Genomic DNA, 25,280 nt, shown 5'->3' on the forward strand with positions numbered 1-25,280 from the left:
TAAACATAAGTTAAAAGGTAAAGTCAATTTGCATTTGTTGAATAAACCATTCAAAAGAATGGGTAAAATCTTGCACCTAGCTGGGAGACACCAAGCAACTAATAAAATTGGTGGAATGAAAGGATTATTGTTAGGAGAGGTAAAATTAAAAACCTAGTAATACAATGGAAAATTTACATTCAAAGGGAAAGCTAGATATAAACCAAAAGGAGTTGTGTGTATAGGTCAGAGGCATTTAACATCTAACTAGCCTGTAAGCCTACAACTGTCTGCAAAGGAACCAAATTGCAAGGGACCTCACTTTGAATTCATAAGGGCAAATGTGCTTTGCCTGGTGCCTGTTTAAAGTCTATGGGTTACTGTTGCCTTGGTGAAGATTTACCTGGGAGTGATTAATTCGGGGATTTGTTTAAAAGTTGTTATGGTAGTAATTTGTGGACATGTGTATGTGTTTAAACTTGCTGTTAAATTAATAAATGTTTAATTTAGTTTTATATAAAAAACCTCTTGAGGCTTGGTAGTTTTATTCCTGAATTCAGAGCTGCATCTCAAACATACCAATTGAAAATACTGGCTATGACAGTTGGTCGTTTCCCTCTGGGGTTTAAACCAAGTGCTGTGTCATAACAGGGAATCAAGGGTTATGGGGAAAAGGCAGGAAAGTGGAGTTGAGGATTAGCAGATCAGCCATGATCTCATTGAATGGCAGAACAGGCTCAATGGGCTGAATAGCCTACTTCTGCTCCTACGTCTTATGGTCTTATCTTGAGGATCCTCACATCTTTCCTGAAGTGTGAAGATCTGAACAAAACGCACTACTCTAGTTGTGGCCTAACCAGTGCTTTGTAAAGGTTCAACATAACTTCTCTATTTTTGTACTCAATATCTCTTTACAAAACCCAAGATTCCATATGGTTTGCTAGCCACTCTCTCGATATGTCTTGCAATAGTCAAAGATCTATGCACATATATATATATATAAAATTATTATATATATATATTCCTCAAAGTTTTTCTTCCTATGGGCCTTATAATCACATTGGTATTGGAATCTCATCTTTGATTCCCTCATATTCATCCTCTACATCCTAATATGTGATGCCATCCACAGCCACATGGATGCTATCTTTCTCATGCCCTCATCAAAACCAGTAGCTGGGGTGGGGTGGTGAGAACAACCGTACCTTTCTTGACTTAAATCTGAACATTCTACTTTGCATCCAGTCCAATTTGAGGACTGCTTTCTTCCACCTTTGGGACATTGCCCAGAGACATTGGCCCCCTAGGTCCATGACAATCAACTTGAGGATCCTCATCCCACCCAATGAGCAAAACCTTTTCTTGAGGTATTTCCCAACCCAAACTCTCCATTACCCTGACAACAGACCATTGTTTATTTTCTGCACCCTCGGCTTATTTATCTGAGGCTGATCCTTTACCCATCATTTCTCCCTTGAATGTGCTCTAAGGAGACATTGTCTTCTGTGTGGAATACTGTATAAATAAGTATTAAATGTTTCATGAAGCTGGAAGTTAATCTTGTTATTTAACAGTTAATTCCTCTTCTGAGCAAGATGAATTTTCCAACAGTAAAATTGTGCTGGAGATTGCTGTTGTGAAGGATTACTTTTTCCACTGTTGTTTAATTCATCTAAGTGGTGCAGTGTTAAATGGGTGTTCACACTGCAGGTTTTTAAAAAGAGAGTAACCTGTGAAACACAGACCAGTCATTGGTGGGGGGGTTGGGAGGGTGAGTAGGGGGCGGGTGGTGGGGGGGAACATGCTTTTATTAGGTAACAGATAGTTAGACACCATATTAGGAAAAGTGCCACATTACTCACAACGTATGTGCTCTGGAAACAAGATGTGAGATCAGCTTTTCTTCACCTTTAATGATTAGACTATTAATATGTACACAGCTTTTGTTCTATGACAGTGTGATATTTATGGACAGAGTACAGGGCAGAACCACTTGGTTTTCTGGGGAGAAAAACTTGTTTACAGCTGAACTGAGCAGCTGTTAGAGAAGGAAAGGAGCGAGACCTGTTCATGAATAAAACATACTGTTAAAAGCTACTTGCTGTTACATACTAGCCCATAATAACTGTATTAGGTACAAAATGATAAGATCTTCTGCGAGGTCGGATTTACTGTACAAGTCAGCAAAAGGGCACTGTGAACATTCATGATTGTGAAGTGATCCAGACACTTGCAGGCCTTTGTTTTTCTTGGTTGGGTTACTCTGGAGGAGGACGTGGATATGGTATTTGTTGAGACTGAACAACACCAGTTGGCATGTTTCTTTCAGACGAACCGTGTATTTAGCAGAACCCCTCCCTTCACAATCAAAGTGAAACCTACTCATCCTTGCTGTTTATAGCCTAGCCTGCAAGCTTTGTGGAAAGAACAAAACCTTACAGTGCTTTCCTACTTGAGATGTTGAATTTAAGCTAATAAACCTGCAGAAAAGTAAGCTGAAACGAATCCACAAAGAGCTTACTAAAATTGATGAGAATTGCAGCAGAGCCTCATTTTTGTGATTTAATCTGTTATCACAGATTTCAAGCTCTAGACCTTTTTCCATTCTGCGCATATTTCAGCTTTATTAAGATCTAATGAAATCCATTTCATGTAAATTCTGTGTGTTAGATTACTTTTATAAGCCAAAAATGTATTTTAGATGTCGACATCATCTGGCTCAAGCATGATTTATGTTTCTGGTCTATTAATTTTATTTGGCTTCAAAATTATTTTCCTTTGTTTATCACCTCTTCATCCCTTCTGCACCTGCCCCCAACAAAAACCTCTACCTACAATACATTGGTGACCTTTGATACCAAGGACCGAAAGATCATGCACGCCTATGTGGGCTGCACATTTCTGCTGGTTTCGTGAATAAAAATTCTGTGGTGATGCAGGTGACACCCATTCTTTCAGATGGGATGTCTTCATATCTATTTGTTCAGAAAGGTAGGACAGGTTACAACAATTTTTCAGCCCACCTGTAAAACTTATTGTAGAAATATTATTGTTGCTATCATTGTAACCTACAGCATTCAGGGACATGTTTACCATGTTTTTCTTGTTTAAGCTAAGAGCTTCACTATAATTGAAGTTGTTTTGTTTTTCAGGAAGCAAGCTGAGGATAACCAATCACAAGCTGAAGTAGTTGGTCTCGGCACCTTGCAAATAAAATGTGCCCGTTGCCAAGTTGTCACCCCCACCTTTGTTGATATGAAGTTGCACCTGTTGTGTGTTCATGAGGAAGAGCTGCAGCTGAGGGTAGAAGAGAGATCTGTAAAAGAGAAAAGTAGATGTATCAGTGGATTTCCTATTTACTCTAGCATGGAAGCCGAGCAAGAGCTGTTCAAGCATGCGGCAAACTATTGGAAACAACTTGGTGAGAAGAAAAATCTGGTAAAGTGCGGCATTTGTGAAGAAGCTTTTCACTCCTGTTTTAAATTGAAGAAGCACATGGTTTTGCATTACAAACAACAGCTCCGTTCAGAGGCTGTGGATTCAAGTACAGTTCCTAAGGATAAGAAAATCCAGTTCCTTACAAATTTTGGGTTTAATTGTATTTTATGTAAACAGAACTGTGGAAGCAAATCTGAACTCTTCAGGCACTGGCAAAGTCACCACAAGTGCAAGGACCCCGTTGTGCTGTGGACAGTCTTCAGTTCATTGAATGAACATTGCACGATTGATGAGGAACTGCCCAATGTTTCAGCAGAACACACTGCTGTCAGCAGTGAACCACTCTGCAAAAGCATTGTAGGTGCAGCGTCCCAGTGCAAGCTACACAATGGGAGAAGAACTGCACTCGATGAGTGCAAGGTGCACGTGAGCAGCTGCACTGGTGGAGCAGAAGAGACTCTTGATTATTGTCAGTTAACATGTCCATTTTGTTTGAAGACCTTTTTCTGCATGAACTGGAAAGGTAACAGTCGTGAAGAAGTTGTATTTCAGCAAGAGGGTGTTGCGCATCAGTGCCCAAAGTGCCTACTGGAGTTCTCATTAACTGGAGCTCAAGTATTCTGTACCAAACATTGTGATTAACATGCCAGTGCTTCAGGAACTAATAAGTCTCTCTAAGGTGAGTTGGTAGCCAGTGTAAAATTCTGAATCTGGACTAAGAGATGTTAATGAAGAATATAATGTTGCTTATGAGTATCCAGATGAAACAATGTTTTTGTTATGAGACTGTACATTTATCTTCAAATAAAACTATCTTGGTATCTTGTAACATGAAGGTGCATGGTAAAATTTGGCATGGTTTGGGAAGCGGCTCGAATAGAAGGTAGAAAATCAAACAGAAAAGGCAATCTACTGAAAATAATTCAGCAGTACAATTAAACAAAATCTGAAATGGTGTCACAGACAGTAATGCAGTCTCTTGGCCCCTGGGGACTATAAATCAATGTTGCTGCTTGTAACATCAGTACACCTTGTTTCTGTAACAAATATATAATCCACTCCTGAGATTAAAATGTACAGTTTTGGTTAATATTGTAATGTATTGTATGTACTTAGTTTTGACAATGAAGGCCCCAAGTAAGTCATAAAACTGCTTTAGCTCCTCCTGGTGGTGCAAAAAATAAAAATCACGCAACTGTTAATTTTACTGCACTTGTAGTTATCAGCAGTCTGTCAGCCTCACATTGATAGAGTACCTATTGCAACTGTCACACTAGAGTCTATAAAAAGCAAGAGATTGTGAAGAATTATTCTTCGTTTTCTTGATGTATTTCATTGACTTATTTTCTTTTTCTCCCTCCTACCTGGAAGGTGCACACTCGTGTTGAGATACAAGAAAGTGGGCACCAGCAGCCCTCTAGTACCTGATCTAATCAGCCATTCTTGAGTGTGCGACTGGACGGTGACTGACAGCAGGCCATTTGCTGTAGGGATATCACAACCAAGTTCTTGTCCTTGCCTAACATCGATACGTGCACTTTGCAGCAGGGGTCACTGAATGGAATTCAAAAGCCTTTGTATCACTGTATTGGAAATATTGAAGTATTTAAATTGATTCAGTTAGGAATTGCTGATTGAATAAAGATTTACAAAGTATTACAGGGACACGATACCAATTTTTATAAGCAATAGATTTTCTGAGAGATCAGAATTGGAACAAAACAAGAAGGGATGATTCATTCAGCCTCTATTAGTGACTCACTGTTTAGTTCTTTGTACAGGACCTTGTTGAAATAGTTCTAATCTTCCACCTATCTTGAGACAAAATATTATGTTATTGTGGGATTAGTTGTACCAATTGGAAAAGTGCTCTGGGGTATCATTCTAACAGTCTAAATCTTGAGAACAGGTCACTTGCCAGCTCTGTCAATGGGAAAATAGTTTATGGTAACAGGAGACCTAGAAGTGGGTAAGAAAGTTAATTCTTAAAATGGGATATTCCTTACTGTAATAATTTCATGTTTTTATAACTGTCTTCTTTTTCAACAACCTTAACAACAGTGCTCCTTGTCATTTGAAAACTATATTTCCATACTCCATTGCAATCCTGAAGGATTAACAATGAGCTGTAATCTCTTTATTGAATTCATCCAAGTCTTGCATTACCACAACAGTAACTTGCATTTATATTGCACTTTAATAATGGAAAACATAGAATCATAGAATGGTTTCTGCACGGAAGGCCATTCTGCCCTTCATATCCATGCCGGCTCTATGTAAGAACAGCTCAGCTAGTCCCACATCCTGCCTATTCCCCATCGCCCTGCAACTTTTTTCTCTTCAGAAAACTATCCAATTCTCTCTTGAAAGCCAAATTGAAACTACTCCAGGTAGTGCATTTCAAATGCTAACCACTTGCTGGGTAAAAAATCTTTTTCCCCACATCCCTATGTGCTTCACAGAAAACACATGCTGAGCCAATGAATGGGGTACTAACGTTGGCCAAATGCTTGGTTGAACATATGCTCCGCCATTCCTAAGTTCATGAGTAGGCCATTCAGCCTCTCGAGCCTGCTCCGCCACTCAGTAAGATCATGGCTGATCAACTCTACTTTCCCGACTACCCTTACTGCTTATTGTTAATCCTTCAGGATTGCAATTCACCAAGTATGGAGAATGGAAATATAGTTTTCAAAAGACAGGGAATGTTTTTGTTAAGGTTGTTGAAAGAGAAGAGAGAGTTATAAAAACATAAGATTATTACAGTAAGGAACATCCCATTTTCCAAGATTGCTGTCTGCCTAACTAAATGAATTTTAACAAGGAACATGCATTCCTTTCCCCTTTGACCCCCTTGTTAGTCAAAAATCTATCTACAGCTGCCTTAAAAATATTCAATGACCCTGCTTCCACCGCTTTCTGGGGAAGAGAGCTCCAAAGACTCGCGACCCTCTAGAGAAAAAATGTCTCCTCAACTCTGCATTAAATGGGAGACCCTTTATTTTTAAATCGTGTCCCTTAGTTCTCTCCCATAAGAGGAAACAGCCTTTCATCATCTGCCTTGTCAAGTCCCCACAGGATCTTTTATATTTCAATAAGATCACCTCTCATTCTTCTAAACTCCAGTGGATACAGGCCCAACCTGTTCACCCTTTCCTCATAAGATAACTTCCACCTCCATCCAAGGTGAAAAGATGTCTTTTAAGGAGGGTACAACAGGAGGAGGTGAAGAGGTTGATGGGTTTAGGGAGGAAATTCCTCAACGTAGGTGGCTGAAAACACAGTTGATGTCGATGAGTGAAGGGAGCAAGTGAGGCATTGCTAGGCCAGAGTCAAATGAATGGAAGCTACAGGAATACATGAGGGAGCAGATTTAGAGGCATTTACAGGGGTGGGGATGGGTATTTTGGAGGAATTTAAATACCGTTTCGAAAGGCATCAGGGCACTGACAATTATTGCAGATCAGCAAGGACAAGCTGATGATTATGAAAGGTGGAGGATAGAAGGCTGGCCAAGAGGCACTGGCGTAAATAAAGTTTGGGGATGACAGAGTCACGAATGAGGGCTTCAGTAACAGATAGACTGAGTTGGATGATGTCACAGTCATGAATGAGGGCTTCAGTAACAGATAGACTGAGTTGGATGATGTCACAGAGGTGGACGCAGGTGGTCACTTTGTCAGAGAAGACATAAGTTCAGGGTCGGTTTTGAATAGGACACCTAGGTTGTGAACAGTCTGGTTCAGCCTGAGATAGAGAATGTACTTGGTGGCAATGAATAAGAGTTTCTAACAGGGCCCAAAGACAATAGCTTTGATTTTCCCAGGAAGGAATGAGTAAGTTGGAAAGTCATGTGACACACAGGACAGTGGAGGGGTTGAAAAGTGGTGGAGAGGTGGAGCTGATTGTCATCAGCATGCATGTGAAAACTGACGCCATGGCTTCAGATGAGGCTGCCAGGAATAGCACGTCAACAAAGAGGAGGACAAAGCCAACAGTGGATCTTGGGGACTCCAGACATCATGATGTGATAAGAAAAGCTGCTAGAATCTGTAATTGAATAAGCAAGGCCAATCCCATTAAGCTGGTCAGTGGAGGAGTAGTGTTGGAGGAGGATAATGTCACTGAGTGTGTCAAAGATTGCAGAGAAGTCTTGCAGAATGAGGAGGGTTAATATGCCACGATCGCTGTTGCAGATAATGTTTGATTTCATTAGAGCTATTTTGGTCTGGTGAGACAATCAGAACCTGACTAGAGAGTTTAAAGCAGGCAGTTGCTCCAAACATTTCTCAAAATAGCCATGCAGACCAGTGGTTTACCGTCTAGGCAGCTATGACAGGTAACTCTGAGAAACATACAGAAACTAGTTACCAAACATGGGTAGACATAGACTCTGAAGGCATGGCTGTTCACAACGGGCAAAGTACAGACCATCCCCAACCAGCCCATGCTTTCAAAATTCAAAACATAGTGTCCAACGTTAGATGGGATTCTGTGATTGGATGACACTTGCTAAACAATCCTGATTGTGCTAAGAATTACACTGAAAACCAATTTAAGATTAACAGTCAGGCTCGCAGTGTGGCTCACTTCTGGATGCTAGAAGCTACATATATTCATACACAAGGACCTGTCTTTTGCAGACAGAAGGAGCCAGTCCATGTAGTGTGCCTTTTTCAACTAAACGAAAGCTTGGGGGCAGCCGTTCTCTGGTTCATTCCCATGGCAATGCCTTGACCAATTGAAGTCGACTACCTGGTTTAAATTTGAACAGCAGCTTGGCAGTTAACTGTTCCCTGATGCATTCTCCATGGCAATGCCTCTGCCAGTCAGAGTTCACTTGCCAATAAATCAGCACCCTCTTCTCATGCAGCATAAGTTGTTGTTCTCTTTACCATTGGTATCCTTGCGAACTGTCCTGATGACTGCAAGACTCAGCTTTGACAGCATTTCTCTTTTTTCAGCAATACTCACCATGATCACCAGATTAAAATCAAAAGTAAGACAGCCTACTGTATCAAGAGATTTTTATAGAAGCTATTTGAAAGGAGGCAGATTTTTTTTTATTATTGAGGAACTCTACTCAAGCTTGATAAATTTAAGCATAGGCTGATTCAGGAACAAATGATCAAGCTCATCATGGTCAGGGGTTCAGAAATACTGAGGAAAATGAGGCAGCTGTATATAATTTTAATCAGATTAAATTCAAATAAATGAGAGAACAGCTTAAAGAAATTGATTAAGGCAATGCAGTTGTTAGCAATACTTCTGTAAAGGATATCTGATACACCTTTAAAGGTGTAATGCTGAACACGCAGGATTAAGTGAGACTAAGAATTACTAAGTAGACTGAACAAGTGTGACCTCAGATGGTTTAACAAAAGAATCAGCAGCAAATCCGGAGAAAGAGAACCTTCACCAAATCTTCCAGGGAGAAAAGTGCAGGGTACACTGGGATGAATATAGGAAGTGAGAAATTATGTTCAAACATTCATCAAAGGGATAAGAATGACCTAGGAAGGTCAAAGCTGCAGAAGTAAAACATAATGGTAAATATTCTTTAAGTGCTGTAATTAAAAGAGGAGAGGTAAAGAAGAGGCCAGAACCAAAAAGATGCTGATGGAGCTAAAATGAAGGATGAGCACAAAATAATTAATATACTAAATAATAATCTTCCAACCATTCATGCACCCCCCTAATAGAGATAACGCTACCTGATGTAATGGCCCAAATCTTTCTATTGGCAGCAATGACGAGCAGATTTCCGCTGCACTCACTGCACTTCTTTCAGGATCTTTCGATCCAGGCTTTCACAGAAATGTGTAGTGCAGCGTCCCCCGTGGAACTCCATCGGAATGGAGTCGAGTCGGGGGAAGAAATGACGCCCCCATTTTACGGCACTAACTGCCATATGGTAAGTTTAAAGGTCCAGCCTTTGAATGTTAATGAATAGGTGGGTGGATGAAAGGGGAGTAGGTAGGTGAGTGGGTAGTCAGGTTAGTGGGGTTAGTTGGGTAAGGCCGCGGGGGTGATTGGGGAGTCAGTTGTGTAGTTAGACAGGTGTTAGACAAGGTTTTAATTTGTCTTACATTTCCTGGGTAACTATCCAGGTAAGTACTGCGGAACTGCCTAAAGCCTCCATCTCTAGTTCAAAGATATTTGCACAGGGTCCGGGAGAGCAGGGGAATTGCCCATCAGAGGTTTGAACTTCCCAGACAATTTCCACATAGGTCTGCACATCAGGACTTCTGCAGGGTCCCAACATACATCTTCAGTTGTACATCCGGTATCTGATGACCCAGAGACTGGAAGATTTGGCCCAATGACTTCAATTATAAAGGAAATGGAAGTCATAGACAAAAGTCTCGAGAGAGGAATGATATTACCCCAAATTACTAAGAGAAACAGGGGAGGAGATTTTTTGATGTCTTGTTGGTTATTATGAGAGACATTGAACACTGAGAAGGATCTAATAGACTGAACAGGGGCTAAAAAGGTTCATACTTTCAGAACAGACTGACACATTACAAACCCATTAGTCTTGCGTTCAACCTAGATAAAGTAATGGAATGACTAATCTATTAATAGTTGTTTGATAATACAGAGCTTGAGTATTGCTGAAAAAAGAGATATCAAAGCTTTTTGTCTTGCACTCATCAAGGCATTTTCAAGAATACCAAATGTAAAAGGAACAACAATTTATACTTTGAGAAGAGAGTGCCGATTGGTTGGCAAGTGGACTCTGGTAGAGGTGTTGCCATGGAGAATGCTCAAGTTAACTGATGACTGACAGTTAACTGCCAAGCTTTGTTTAAATTCAAACTTCGCAGATTGACTCTGATTGGCATTGCCCTGGGGAATGAACCAGAGCATGATTGCTGCCTATTTTGTTTAGTTGAAGCAGGCACAATGTGTGTACATGATCTTCCTGTCTGCAAAGAACAGGGCTCTGTATTAATATATGTACCTTCTAGCTAGAATGCTGTACCTAGATTTTTGGAAGGATTTGACAAAGTTCTGATGCTAGTTAGGAATGTGATGAAGTATTCTCCGCTTTCCTAAATGGTTGTAGTTCCAACAGCACTCAAGAAGCTCGATACTTATCCAGGGCAAAGCAATCTGCTCGATTGGCACCCATTCACTAACTTGAATCTGCATTCTCTCCAACACTGGTGCATTGTGGCTGCAGTATGCGATATCCATTGGATGCATTGCAGAAACTCACCAAGACACCTTCAATTTTTGAAACACCTCCAGTTCTGTTTCCAGCTCCTGCTTTCAAGGTCTGCGATCAAAGGCAGCATTTATCTTCTGTAATCCTCTTCTTGCTCTGTTTCATTCTTTCTTTTAAAAAAAAATCTTTTCCCTTTGAGGAGATGGTAGCGTAGCTGACCCCAGAGAATAGTAATGAACTCAACACCTTATGGTCAGGAGAGATCAGAATAAAGATATTGTATGTTAAGGATATCTGGGAAGTTAAAAGAAGCTGATTATGTGGAAGTCAGAAACTTAAACTATGAACAACTCTGATTAGACATTTTTAATAAGAAAATGGAAATACTATAACTGGGGTATGATACAGATCACCAGGTTAGAAGGAATTGCAGTAGCAAGAGATAAGAGTTGCCAAGGACTGTAGTTCACATTTTCTAATGATGGGTGCAAAGAAAAAGAGAGTCCCTTCCCTTCTTTTCCTGCCTCACCATGGCTTGCACTTCTACATCATCACCTTCCCCTTAAGACTTCCCAATCTCCACTACCCCACTGCTCACTCCCCTTTCCACTAACTCCCCAATCCCACTGTGGCCCTGATTTGTTCTTATGGCAGAACCCATTCAAACCCTGCATCCTCCTGTGTTTCTCATTGAGGTTACCTCTTCACCTGTCCGTTTTGCATCCTGCCTCCCCCATCTTTTCTCTCTTCCATCCACATTCCCTCCTGCCATTGCTTTTCTCCCAGTTCATTAACCACTGCATCCACTGTCCCCTTAGTGTCTCTCGCTCACTCTCCATCTCAGCTGTCATCACTTTCACTCACTTCCTCAAAAATTATCCTCTTCCTCCTCACCCCAAATTTAACAGTAGATCAACCATTTAAAGCTTTATTTTTAATTTAAAGTGGAGAGGGCATGGAACATAAAACTTAGCTGAAAATAGTTTTTAAACATTTTAAACGTACAAACTGAGCAGAAAATCGTTTGCAAGAGGTGGCGAAAATAAATGAGAGCTGGGCAAGGCCAATCAGCAGAGCAGGTGAAGTGGGAATAACACTAGAATAATGAGCGAGAAGGGGTTTAGGGATATGCCAAGTCAGCAGCAGAAGAGGGTCAAGGATCAAAATGGGGAAGGGGGGGAATAAAGCAAGTCAATGGGGAAAAAGTAATTGCGAGGAGTCAAAGCCAAATGGATGAATGGATGTGAACTAAAATTCAACATTATGTGCTTAAAATTAACTCATCTGACTTATGCAATGAGAAATATGAGCTGAAAGCACAAAATGGTCGGCAGAGTTAGCCAACTTGCACCACACTGCCACCAGAGGTGGGAGAACTTAAATGCACTGAAAGTTAAGTCGAATGGTTATTTTAACAGATGTTACAGCAACCCATTAAAAATAATTATAAGCAACTGTGTTTGTATTGTCACAGAAGCAGGACAAAATCATGACCAGAGATCAGAACAGATGATGCCGGAAGTGTATGCGTACATATATAAAATCAGATAACTGATGAGTTGTCAAACAACCTGGAAGATATAAATATTTGGCACGATGGGGCTGCATGTAAAATTTGTGCAATAGAACAAATCCCTTGGGAGGTTAAAATTCTCTCTCACATCATTATTCGATGCAGCCTGTGTGGGCTGTGTTAAGACTTTCATTGATGGAAAGTTTAGATATTATACCACCTGTTCGTTAATCCCTTCTCGCCCAACTCCAGTTGACATTCTTGTATTCCTCGTGCATTTCTCGCATCGAATCAACTAATCCCTTCTTGAAGCAATCCTTCTGAGTGTATTCTCGGTCTCTCGTGTAGACAGAATTCCCCCTTTATACAGGGTGCTGAGATGAAATGGAAACAGAAATGCCATACAAACGTAGTGGCTGAGTTTTAAGCAATATTTCAATCCAATTTGTGAGTGCTGACCTTCACACAAAAAAAGACTGGAGGAGATAAGATAGTAGGTTTTGTAACCATGGAAAGATCATAGAGGAAAAGGTGTCAAGACTTGGGATAATCTTATGCTGTTTGTAACTGTTCAGTTTATTCAGGAGCTATTGTTTGTAAAAAAAAATGTTATCTTTAATTCTATTCATTGAAATGTACTTAGGAATTCTGAAAAGCAAGTGAATACTCTCATTTCCATCTGCATAGTTTAGCCTGTGTGTTTTGTTATGTAAAAAGATCCCAAGGAAAACAGTTTTAAACTGTGAGATGTTAAATGTGGTGTGTCAATATTGCAGAGTACAAATGAGCCTGAAGGCTGTTGTATATAATCAAAGGAAGCATTTTAAGCTCAAGCCAGGTTGATTTATAAATGGAACCAGACACAAATAGATAATAAGACCAAGATGGTGTAACTATAGTGCTGTGCAGCAAAAAAACAGTAAAAATGCCACTGAAATGTCAGCTTTGCAAACTAAAATACAGGCTGTATTTTAATGTTTGCAGCAAAATTGGAAATATAGAATAGATGATAATAGAGAAGTTAAACCTACCTTGTTTATGTTAATGCAAAGTTAGGAAATATCAGACTTCCAAAGCTGAGCCTTTTAGATTTTGAAGCACAACTATCTTGTTGATGGGTTGAGTGCTAAAATCCCTATAAATGAGCTGAACATAGTAAATTTAATGGACCCACATTTCTTACTAGTGTAGGTATTTTTTTTTAAAAGATAGAAATGTATTGAGCAATCATTCCCTAATGTAGCCATTTCTGCCTCTTGCTCAAGTTTCCAGATCAGCTCAATTGACTGAGCCACACACAGCCTGGGAAATGAGGTCAGGCTGCAGGTGGGCTGGAACACATAGCTGCAGTCAGCTTAAGACCCACCACATGCAAACTGGTGGTCCAAATGGAGGTAGTGGTTTTTATACATTTTTGTTTGACAGATTATTGATAGTTATAATCACAAAATGAGTACTTTCCACAACCAATAATGCCAAAGGAAGATATACAGCTCCTTATGTAAGTTTTCATTGCTGGTTTACAATCTTAAAATAAACCCCTATCTCCATCCTACTGATTAATCCTTTATGTTGTAAACATAACATTATTACAACAAAACTCAATTGATATCCAGGTAAACTCTCGAGAGATTTTGTTTTCTGCATTGAAAGCTGATGCATCCGTTACCCAATCTTTTAAACATATATTAGGAAAAATGCAATTATGTTGTCTTTTGATTAAACTTATGTAACTCAGATTATTTTTCTAATAAATGTTGTTATATGTTGTTTGCTGTGAGTCGATTAAGTACATTGGTGATACAATTCATTGGATTTGTTTTAAATTTCCTGTGCCTAAGGCTTTCTAAGGTAAATTTCTTGTATAGTTGGAAAAATAAATGTTTTTTTGATGAAATTACAGAATTGGGAAAAGTGCTGATTTGTGGACCATAATAATGCAATGCTACAGACGGTGCATTTCCCCTTAATGCCCTGGAAATTATCCGAATGTTGAGTATGCATGTTTATTGCAGTGCTTGTTACTTTAAAAATGACCTGTTCTCAGAATAATCAGCTCATTAAGGAACTAAGGTTTTGGAAGAGCAAGCAAACACACTATCCTAACACCAACATTTACTATTTAAACAAGTGCCTCATTAGACATAACTTTATGTGAATAGGTTCCTGGTAGTTCAGAACTGCAGTTTAATTCTCTATTCCAATCCATTGAGTCCAGCTTCTGCTCATCTTGCAATGCCAAAACAGCCCTAGAAAAAAGCATGAATAACATCCTTTGTGAGTGTGACCATGGTGTGTTATCCCTTCTTGTTCTCCTCAATCTCTGTGCAGTGTTTGACATTATGGACTCTGCCATCTTCCTTCAACAACTCTTGTCCATTGTTTAGCTACATGGTCCTCCCTTGTGTGGTTCCAGTGTTGCTATCAGAAGAAACCGCCAGCTCCATTAAAGGCTTCTCTTCCCTCCCACAATTCATCAACTCCAGAGTGCCTCTAGGATCTGTGCTTGTCTCCCTGCTCCTCCTTATCTGTACCATGCCTCTCTGCAACATCATCTACAACATTAGTTTCCATATGTATACTGTAACATTCAGCTCTAGCACTTTTAATCAATTTCCTCAACCCAAAAACCACTTGCATAATGTGGACTGCCTGTCTGTGAGAATTATCTCTGACCATTCCCTTGAAACTCTCCACCTACGTTCCCCTTGCCCCCTTCCAACCATGTTTCCTTCTGTGCTTGTCCTTCCAAAAGATTTCCTCCAAGTCATCTACAACTGCACTTTAAAATTCCCAACTGCGTCACCTTTGCCCATTCATTCGCCCTAATACTTCTGCAACTCCTATCCTATTCAACCACCCCGTTAATTCCATCTTTGATCCCATAGAGTCAGCACAGGAGGAGGCCATTCAGCCCTTAGTGCTTTGAGCTATCCAATTAGTTCCACTCATCTACTTTTTCTCCATACCCCTGCATGTGTTTCCTTTTCAAGCATATACCCAATTCCATTTTGAAAGGTACTGTTGAATATGGTTCTACCATACCTTCTAGCAATGAATTCCAGATTGTAACACCTTGCTGCAAAGAAAATTCTCCTAATCAGCCCACTAGTTCTTTTACCAATTATCTTAAGTCTCTCTCCTCTGGTTATAACCCTCCTGCCAGTGGAAATAGTTTCTCCATTCTCTTTCTATTCTACCTTATGAATTATTCCCAGTTTGCTTCAGCCCATTCTTGCCCCATGGAACTGATTTCTTCCTCAACTAGTTTCCCTCCTTGTGGGTCTCTTCACAACTACATCCACGTCCATCTTCGCTCTCCACTACTTTAATAGTTTCACTATGGACGTCTTTTCACAGAACGTGGGCTTCGCTGGCTGGGCCAGGATTGTTATTGCCCATCCCTAATCGCCCTTGAGAAGGTGGTGGTGAGCTGCCTTCTTGAACCGCTGCAGTTCGTGATGTTGGTACACCCACATCCTAAAGTTCCAGGATTTTGGCCCAGCAACAATAAAGAAAAGGTGATATAATTCAAAGTCAGGGTGGTGCGTGGCTTGGAAGGGAACTTCCAGGGGGTGGTGTTCCCATGCATCTGCTCCCCTTGTTCTTCTAGGTGGTTGAGGTCACAGGTTTGGAAGTTGCTGTCAAAGGAGCCTTGATGAGTTGCTGCAGTGCATCTTGTAGATGGTACACACTGCTGCTACTGTATGCCAGTGGTGGAGAGAGTGAAAGTTGAATGTGGTGGATGGGTGCCAATAAAACTTTGTCCTGGATGGTGTTGAGCTTCTTGAGCGTTGGAGTCGCACTCATCCAGGCAAGTAGAGAGTATTCCACCACACTCCTGACTTGTGCCTTATGGATGGTGGACAGGTTATGAGGAATCGGGAGGTAAGATACTCTCCACAGAATTCCCAGCTCTGATGTGCTTTTGTAGCCACAGTATTTATATGGCTAGTCCAGTTCTGTTGCTGGTCAATGGTAACCCCCCCAGGGTGTTGATAGTGGGGGATTCAGTGATGGTAATGCCATTGAACATCAAGGAGCAATGGTTGGATTCTCTGACGTTGGAGATAGTCATTGCCTGGCACTTGTGGCGCAAATAATACTTACCACTTGTCAGCCCAAGCCTGGATATTGTCCAGATCTTTCTGCATATGGACTGCTTCAGTATCTGAGAAGTCGTGAATGGTGCTGAACATTGTGCAATCATCAGCGAACATTCCCACTTCTGACCTTATGATGGGAAGGAAGGTCATTGATGAAGTCGTTGAAGGTGGTTGGGCCTAGGACGCTACCTGAGAATTGAAATGATTGACCGCCAACAACCACAACCATCTTTGTGTCGGATATGACTCCAACCAACGGATAGTTTACCCCCCTGATTCCTATTGACTCCAGTTATGCTAGGGCTCATTGATCCAATATGATCTCTCTACACCTCCATTCCTCACCAGTACAGCTTGAGGGCTCTCTGCTTCTTTCTCGAACTGAGGCCCATTCAGTCCCCATCTGCTATTCCCTTTTTCTGCCTGTTTGCACTTGTTCTTATATTGAACAACTTCTGCTTTGGCTCCGCTCTCTTTCTCCAAATAAAAACTGTTGTTGTGGGAATCTGTGGGGGTCCTGGCTTACTTGCAATTTTCAGGGACATGTGGAACAGTTTGTTCCAGTCCTACTCACCCTGTCTGTTGCCTTGCTCTCCAGTACATTGATGACTATCAGTGCCATTTCTTGCTCTCACTCCAAACTGGAAAATTTCATGAACTTTGCATATAGTTTCAGCCTTGTTTTCACTTGGCCCACCTCTGATTCTTCCCTCCCTTGATTCTCTCTATCTTCATTTCTGTGGATAGACTGTCGACCAATATCTAATATAAGCCCACTGAATCCCACAGCTACTTTAACTATACTTCCTCTTCCAGTCTGCTTCATGAAAGAACTCTATTCCATTCTCCCAGTTTCTCTGCTTCCATAGCATCTGTGTTGATGATGTCACCTTCCATACCTTCCAATACACCCAAGGGCTTCCAATACACCCTTTTTCCCCAACAGAAGATTCCCCTTCCACAGTGTTTGACAGGACCCTTGATTGTGTCTGCTCCATTTCCCACACTTCTGCTCTCATCCCTTCTCCTCCTTCCCAGAACCACGATAGAGTTCCCATTGTTGGTAGTGGGGTGGGGGCAGGGTGTGTAGAGGTTGGGTGATCAATTTATGGGACACCTCCGTTATGTCTGCCTCTTGTCATTTTTATTTTCTACCTTATTCCATTCTGACCTCTCTGTCCTCCTCCGCCTTCATTGTTCCAATAAAGCTCAACATAAGCTTGAGGAACAACACCTTATCTTCCAATAAGGCACTTTACAACCTTCCAGACCCACACTGCATTCAGCCCCAGATTTTTGGACAGCAGCTGATCGTAATGATTCTGCTATCCTCATATATCCTTCCTCTAAACCCATCTTTTGTTTCTTTACTTGTCCCATTACCATTCCCTTTTGACTTGCATGATTATTCCTTTGTTATTCAATCTCTCCTGCCTTCCATCCTAACACAATCTTTCCCTTTTATCGTTTCCCAGCCCCCATACTTGCTTAAAACTGTTACATCTCTAATTTTTCCAGTTGTAATGAAAGGTCATTGACTTGAAACATTGACTCTGTTTCTCTCTCCACAGGTGCTGCCTGACCTGCTGAATATTTCCAGTATTTTCTATGTTTTTTTTTAAGATTTCTAGTGTAAACAGTATTTTGCTTTTGTATTATTCTCAGCTGCTCGTCCCTCCTATGTGACCCGCACCATCCTTTCCCTGAAGTCTAGCGAGTATGGAGAAGAGCATATCTGGCGTACAGCTAGTTTAGTCATCCATCACCAACATGTGACTGGACCACACCAAGCACTGTTGAACTTCATTCTCCTCTACCAAACTTGCCCACTACTTGAGGATTACCTTGGGCAGCAAAGATGACCTGGATGGATTATTTTCCACACCCCTAACTGCCTCCTTAAGCCCCTATTCTCTGCTCTCACCCTTTACTCCAACAATAATTGCAAGATGTTCATGGACTTCTTGTTGGTAAGATTGGCACCATCAATTCAGCTGCCTCTGCTGCTCCCTTCTCTTGCCTACCAATCCAAGCCTCCCAGAAGTTCCTGCTTCACCACAGTCCTGATTTTGTGCCCTTCTCTAGTTTCTTTCCTATGTCCCTTCATGCCCTCTCCGAGCTCATCTTGTCCGTGAGGCCAAGTTCCTGCACCTGGCTCGACTTCCCCTCCTTGGTCCTCATTACAGTTGACATTGTACTGTTCCCTCCTCCTTTTCAAAATAGCCGTCATTGCCCCTTGCTAACAAAATCTACCCTTGACCTCTCTCCAATCACCATTTCTTCTCTCTATTTACCATTTCTAAAGCTCTCAATGTGTTGTTGCTACCTAAATCTGTGTCCAACTTCAATTCTTTGTTTGAATCACCCCAGGCAGGTTTCTGATCCTGCCGCAACACTTCATTGGCCCTAATCAAAGTCACAAATGACATGCACTGTGACTGTGGTGCCTTTTTTTTCCTCATCTTTCTCATCCACTCTGCGGCTGATGGCACAGCGTACCACACCATTGCCCTGCCTTGATTCCACTCTTTCCTATCCAAGAGTCTCTCCATCAAATGCTTCTCTTCCTGCCCTGCACCATTATCTGGTTATTTATCTCATCACCCTTTGTCGGACCTTGTTATGCGCAAATTGGGTGCTGCTTTTAGCTACATAGCACTGTTAATACACTTCAAAATGAATTAATTGCTTGTAAAGCACTTTAGACATCCTGTTGGAATGAAAGGCACATTCTTAATGCAAGTTCTTCATTCGTTTTTTCATTCCCTTGCTGCCACACCTCTGTGTCTTTCCCCTTTCTACCTTAACTGTTGTAGGAAGATAAGTTGGAGAAATGTAAAAAGTACGGTGACTATCCAAGCAGTTTGCATGCACCATTTTATTTCCATTGCAATATAATTTTGAAATAGTAGATTTCTTCTTTCAGATACAGGGCAACAGACAAAATAAGTAGCAAGGATGCCACTGTCCAGAAAGTGCCTCCAAGAAGACAGAAGTGGCCAAGGTAGTGACAACAGTTTTTTTTAGTGCACCACATTCAAGAATGTCTCCTAGTCATGTCTGTGAAATAAGGGATTAAGGATAGGGCTGAAATAATCTTAAATGCGTCTGGAATCATGGTCAAATTTGGTGTTTAATGTTACAAACAGGTAGCAGAATTGGCGCACACACATCTAGAGCCAGCCAAATATTTTGGTTCAACCCTCTGCAGCAAGACAATCATCAAACAGTCACCCTTTTACATGACTTTTGGTTTCTCTAAGTGCAATATGATATGATTTTTGCCTAATTTGTGAAATGGGCCTAAGACCATGATGGCAGGATTGACTTGTTCTCAGAAATATTTGGAATTTTTTATGGTGGTGTTCTGTGCTGTAGTGCTATGTAGACTTGAGTCCAAGGGAGGGACACTTGAGTGTGTCCTTCAGAAAACGTCTGGATTATCACTTGGGAGCAGAGAACATCCACCAGGGAAATACTGTCAGTCCAGAAGGTGCTAACAGGAAGTCTGGAGTTTAGCCCGGGTGCTACTGTTAGGATGTCTGGAGAGTTGATTGGAAAGTGTGCAGGAAATGTGCAGAGACTGCAGCAGGAAGCCACCTTAGGGAAGCTGTGGATGCAGATAGCTGAATTCTTTTCCTTATATAAGGAATGAGGTTCTGGGGGTTGTAAGAAACATTGTTCCTGTTCTTGTTTGTGTGCAGTTAGATGTTCAATGTCCTCTGTTATGATTTATGATTGATGTATCTTAGTGGGAGAAAGGCATGTTCAAAATAAGTGGCTAGATCGGATTTGATTTGAGTTTTGCCTGGGTCAGCTTTCCAAACTGACCTCCGAGCTTAACTGGATTTACTCTGTTAACTGTTCACATTAGAAAAGGTGACAGAATGTAATTCCGCTGGAGCGCCTTACTGAGGAATAAAAACTACAGGAGCTCTATTGGAATATTCAAACTCTCCCTGTATTCCTCTTTACATGGACACGTGCCTCTCATCAGCCTAGGGTGGTTTTGTGGGGGAGCTGTTTGTTCTGCTTTCCTCCTTTTCCAGCTGGAGGATCACAATGATAGGGAGGAAAACACATTAGGATAAATACGTGATGTTAAAATATCAACCTAGTTTTTTATTAATAAAGCATGCTTTGTATGGAGATGGAGACAGCTCTGGGTCAGCGATCTGGCAATGTGTTCCTTAATGGCAATTATAACTCTGGGAGTCAGGAGTATTGTGCCACTGGAAGAAGGGGGTTGGAGAATAGACAATTTCAGTAGTGAATACGTACAGTGGATTAAAACATATTTCAGCAAATTGCCAATCTCTGCACATAATCTAAGTCATTCCCTCAAGGAACAAAGAAAGTAAAAATTCGTCTGTGTTGCCACCTGAAACATAAGAAAAGGATTTGCACACATCTTCACCCTGCAATGGAGTGTGCCTCACATAGACTTTGGAGAGAGAGATATACTTTAAAAGAAAATTAATTCATTTTGAAGAAATAGACTTAAGAATGTTTTTAAAAATACTTAATTTTAAAACCATGAAAATCTAGATGGTTGTATATAAAGCTTGCTGTATACCCGAAGTGAAAATAAATGTTGTATCATAATGCTGTTATTCACAATATGCAAATATATCCAGCTATATTTAATTAGAATATTACTCGTTTATATTGCTTCCCAGCTTGTTATAATTTTTATGCTGTTTGTACTTTAGCATTTTATTCAAATGTAAAGGTAATTTTGTGTATTTCTATTTGGACATCTTGACAAAACATTTCAGTTTCAAATCTAAACAACATCAATGAAGCTTTGTACAATAAAAAATGGCAAGGACGAATCACTCCATACACTAGAAGATTAATATCCAGAATCTCCATGGAATGTCACACCATTTGCACTATATACTTATAAAATATTTCTGATATTGACTTCATACTTCTAGCTGGCCAGAACAACAATGATGGAAATGACCTATAGTGAGTTGGGGGTCATTTGATTTAGCCCAACACATATTTTCATTCAATTTTTCCTACTTCGTCTCTACCGCCCTCATTTATTTCAATACCAGCAACATTTATTCAGCAAATGCGATTATACTATAGTACCATTTTTTTCTATTTTATAATACCCTTACTGTCAGATTTTTAAAATTTATTCTCGATATGTGAGCATTGCTGTTGAGGCTAGCATGTGTTGCTCACACTGAATTGCCCTTGAGCAGATAGTGGTGAGTCGCTTTCTTGAACCGCTGCAGTCCATAGAGCATGGGTACCCCCACGGTGCTGTTACAAAGCGAGTTCCAGGATATCGACCCAGTGACAGTGATGAAGGGTGACATTCTACCTTTTCTTTTAAAGCTGTAGAAACACGGAACTAGATAGTCCGAGGTGTAGGATGATGCCACCGCTTGACAGTGTCTTATCCTGGCTACGTTCAAGGTATATTTTATATAAAATAACAGATTGGTTTTCAATTGCTGTACTTAATGGTGTTGCAATAAACAGGGTTTTACATTGCAGTATGAATTCAAAATACTTTCTGAATAGCTAAAGTATTCTAAAAGTCAACTTTCAATGATATTTATAAGACTGATTTGGTCTGACCATCTAAGGGTTTTTTTTAAAAGTACATTCTGTAATTGGATAATTGGAATCTGTGGGATGGTAAAGCAATAGAACTCTACTGATTCTTTACTGCCTCTCGTGTATGTGCAGGTGTACTTCTTAAGATTTTCAGCAGGAAAGTAAAGTATGGATGTATGAACTAGGGCAGAACATTTGGTGTTGTGCCTTTGTAGCCTAGAATATAATACTGTAGACTAATAGAACATGAGTTGGCCACCATGATTTCCCACATGACTTCCTGCATGGTGACTATTACAGTCCGGGCTTGCTTTTGTATTTACAACAAAAAGGTGGTTTCTACAAGCAGGCCAAGTCATCATGTAACAGAAACATGCGTTCTTATACACACCACTAATTGGCTACCTTGTCCAGGTTCAATAAATTGCTTCTTGAAGATCATGTAGAATGCTCTTGACATTCTCATGACCTTTCCAAGTATGGAAAATGCCATCGTGTCAGACAAAAGCATACATGTCTAAAAACTGCTTAGTCACATTTATTTATAGTTTAAACAATGCACAAAATCAATATGACATGACAAGGTACTTAAAGTATTAAAACTAAAATCAGCCTGTAAGTGGTTAAAATAATCTATCTTCCACCATTGGATAAACCATCTTTAATAGACTTTCACATTGTGATGTTGTTCGGCCTTAGTTCATTCACAGTGTTCGGATCTCAGAACTAATTACAAGAGAGAGCTCTCACAAGTATTTGTTTTAAGTCTAAACACTACTGAGGACAAACCTGTCAATCATCTATGATTAAAGAGATAATGTTGCAAACTATTAATTATAATGTTAATGATCAGGTGCTCCAATATCTTCTGGTTTTTGAGGATCCATTAACGCTTTGACAAAGTGCAAATTAATTAGCAACAACAGTAAAGTCCCCAGATCATTACTGAATTCCAGATCAATCATCCTACCTGTCCCACAGACTTTATTTCAAAATTTGGTGAGGAAAATCAGCTTCCATTTTAACTCCAGCTGTTTGAAGACTGTATGAAATAAAGCAAAAACAGCATCAACGAGCATTTATATAGTGCCTTTACATAGCAAAAAGTCTCAAGGCACTTCACAGAAGCGTTATCAAACAAAATTTGACAACAAACCACATTAGGAGATATTGGGACAGGTGACTAAAACTTGGTCAAAGAGAATGGTTTCAGGAGCGACTCAAAGGAGGAAAGAGAGGTGGAGAGGCTTAGGGAGGGAATTCTAGAGCTTATGGCCCAGGCAGCTGAGGGTATGGCTACCAATGATGGAGCAATTAAAATTGGGGGTGCACAAGTTGTTATCTGGATAGCTCTGCCTGAAAGGATGGTTTAAGCAGGCTCAATAATAAACTTCAAAAGGGAATTGGAAGTATATTCTAAAAAGATATTTGTGGGGCTACAATGAAAGATTTGGGACAGTTTGCATTGTTCCTTGAAACAACTAACACAAACATAATGGGCCAAATGGCCTCCAGTGCTATATGATTCTATAACTTAGCAGAGCTGTTCCATGCTGCATTTACGTACTTAGAACCTGGCACAAGTACCATTGACAGAGATCTAGTAGCTAGATATAGGCCCGTTATCTTGACATCAGTTAAAAGAAGGTTGTTAGAAGGGATTATGAGGGATGTTCTGTATAACCACATTCAGACAAGCGGTTAACAGAGGGTCTCAGCATAGCTCTTGGAAAAGAAGATTATACCTTACCAACCTGGTTGAATTCTTTGACAAGCTTACTAATTTGATAGATGAAGGTAACCCTTCATTGTAGGTTCAAATTGTATTATTGGATTTTTAAAAAGCTTTTTAATAAGGCACTACAAAATAGGTAATTAAAAGTAGAGTTATGTGGAATTGGAGCGTGGATCTTGTGTTGCACAAACAATCATTCGTGTTCCAACAGACAAAAAGGTTGTCATTAATGGCAGTTGTTCTGTGTGCAGATCGGTTATTAGTTGAGATCTGCTGGAATCGGTATTGAATAGCACTCTTCCTGATCTTTGTTAATGATCTGAATGAAGGTGTTGGAGGCCCTGCCTGAAGGTTTGTGGATGGCATGAAGATTTGTGCTAGTTTCAGAACCCTAGATGAGAAGAAAAGATTACAATTTGATCTAGCTGCAGTGGGGAAATTGGACCACACCTGGCAGATGACATTTAATACAGATAAGGATAGTGTTATCTGATGCTCATGGGTAGGGCTCATGCTCGACACATGTATACTGTTCTGGGTTCTGAATTGAAGTCTGTTCAGTGGGAAAGAGAATTAGATCTTATAGTCTATAAGGGTTCATATAGCGGCTATAGTGAAAGCAAATAAAGTTAGAATATACATAGCTAGGGTTTTATAGTTAAAATGAAGACCACCTCCAGAATTGGCTCAGATTTTGTTGGAATGAGGTAGCTCATGCTTGCCCTATCAGACTTGATTGTTCACGTTTAAGTTCTAATTTTTTTTCCCTACCAAGTTGCTGGAAGTGAGCTGATAACAGCCGATAGAGGGCAACCGGGCATCTTGGTAAGCGATGGGATAGAAATGTGTATTTCCTTAACAAATGAGATTTAAAGGATTGAGAAATAAACAGGAAGCATTGACAAGGAAGGTGAATTTGAGTAAGTGACTTCAACATCAACTCTAGTACAGGAAGAGAAATAGAGAGAGGAGGAGACAGGAGAAGTATGAAAAAAAATGACTCTTTTAAAATTCTAAAACAATTCACTACCTAAAAGAATGAGACTTCACATTTTAAATTGTTCACTTTCTGGGCAAGAGAGGTTGAGTAGCAGTTGTTAACAATTATCACATTGTTAAAAGGGTGCTTATGCTGTTAATTACTAAACTAAACCAAACTGTGGCAAGTTCGATGGCCAATTAACGTTAAAATGCATCAATTTCATGAAAAGCTTGAAATGTCAGTTTCACAAAGCAGGTTGTGGTGAATCACAATTCATGGGACATTTTTTTCTCACTACAAATTGCTGGTTAATTTAGGCAATAATTATGCTGAGTGTGTTGTGTAGTGCACTGATGAAGACTAGCACATGCTCAACTGCAGGCAGCCATATTGAACTAACCTAATTTACACCTCCGCAACTGAGGGGGAAGTATAACAAAAATCTCAATGCTTGCAATATACTACACTCCGTCCCCACTTAAAAATCATCTAATATATTAAACTGTAAAATGGTACATGTACATAATTTCCCAGTATGACTAAACCAACACCAACAATACCTGAAATTTAACAGGTTGTGCTTCTTGTTTGTTTTTTTACTGTAATTGCAACCAAAACACACATCTCTAATATTATCAGAGTAGTTTGGGTATAAAAAATGGTTTTCCTTAACACCAGTATGTGTTTAATGAAAATACCATCATTTGACAAGAAGCAATGGAAAGAACAACTTTTTTTCTTCCTCCTTCCTATATATTTTCAATTAACCTATC

The 25,280-nt window shown here is 40.1% G+C and overlaps 1 protein-coding gene and 1 long non-coding RNA gene across 8 annotated transcripts in view; one reads left to right on the plus strand and one right to left on the minus strand.

Annotated features, from left to right (window-relative positions):
* The window catches only part of znf438 (zinc finger protein 438), a 217,389-nt gene extending 212,318 nt beyond the window's left edge, over window positions 1-5,071 (plus strand). For all 7 annotated transcript variants that reach the window (XM_078537755.1, XM_078537741.1, XM_078537743.1 and 4 more), the window contains 2 exons: window positions 3,132-4,096; window positions 4,789-5,071. In XM_078537755.1, the coding sequence (XP_078393881.1) occupies window positions 3,132-4,059 (928 nt within the window). In that variant the 3' untranslated portion in view covers window positions 4,060-4,096; window positions 4,789-5,071. The remainder of the gene's footprint in view (window positions 1-3,131; window positions 4,097-4,788) is intronic.
* The window catches only part of LOC144677753 (uncharacterized), a 104,606-nt gene continuing 82,606 nt past the window's right edge, over window positions 3,281-25,280 (minus strand). The window contains exons 2-3 of the long non-coding RNA XR_013575806.1: window positions 22,761-22,832; window positions 3,281-3,295 (exon numbers count right to left, since the gene is read on the minus strand). This is a non-coding gene — a long non-coding RNA (uncharacterized LOC144677753). The remainder of the gene's footprint in view (window positions 3,296-22,760; window positions 22,833-25,280) is intronic.

This window comes from Cetorhinus maximus, chromosome 3 (assembly GCF_964194155.1).
Source record: "Cetorhinus maximus chromosome 3, sCetMax3.hap1.1, whole genome shotgun sequence".
NCBI classification, from domain to species: domain Eukaryota; kingdom Metazoa; phylum Chordata; class Chondrichthyes; order Lamniformes; family Cetorhinidae; genus Cetorhinus; species Cetorhinus maximus.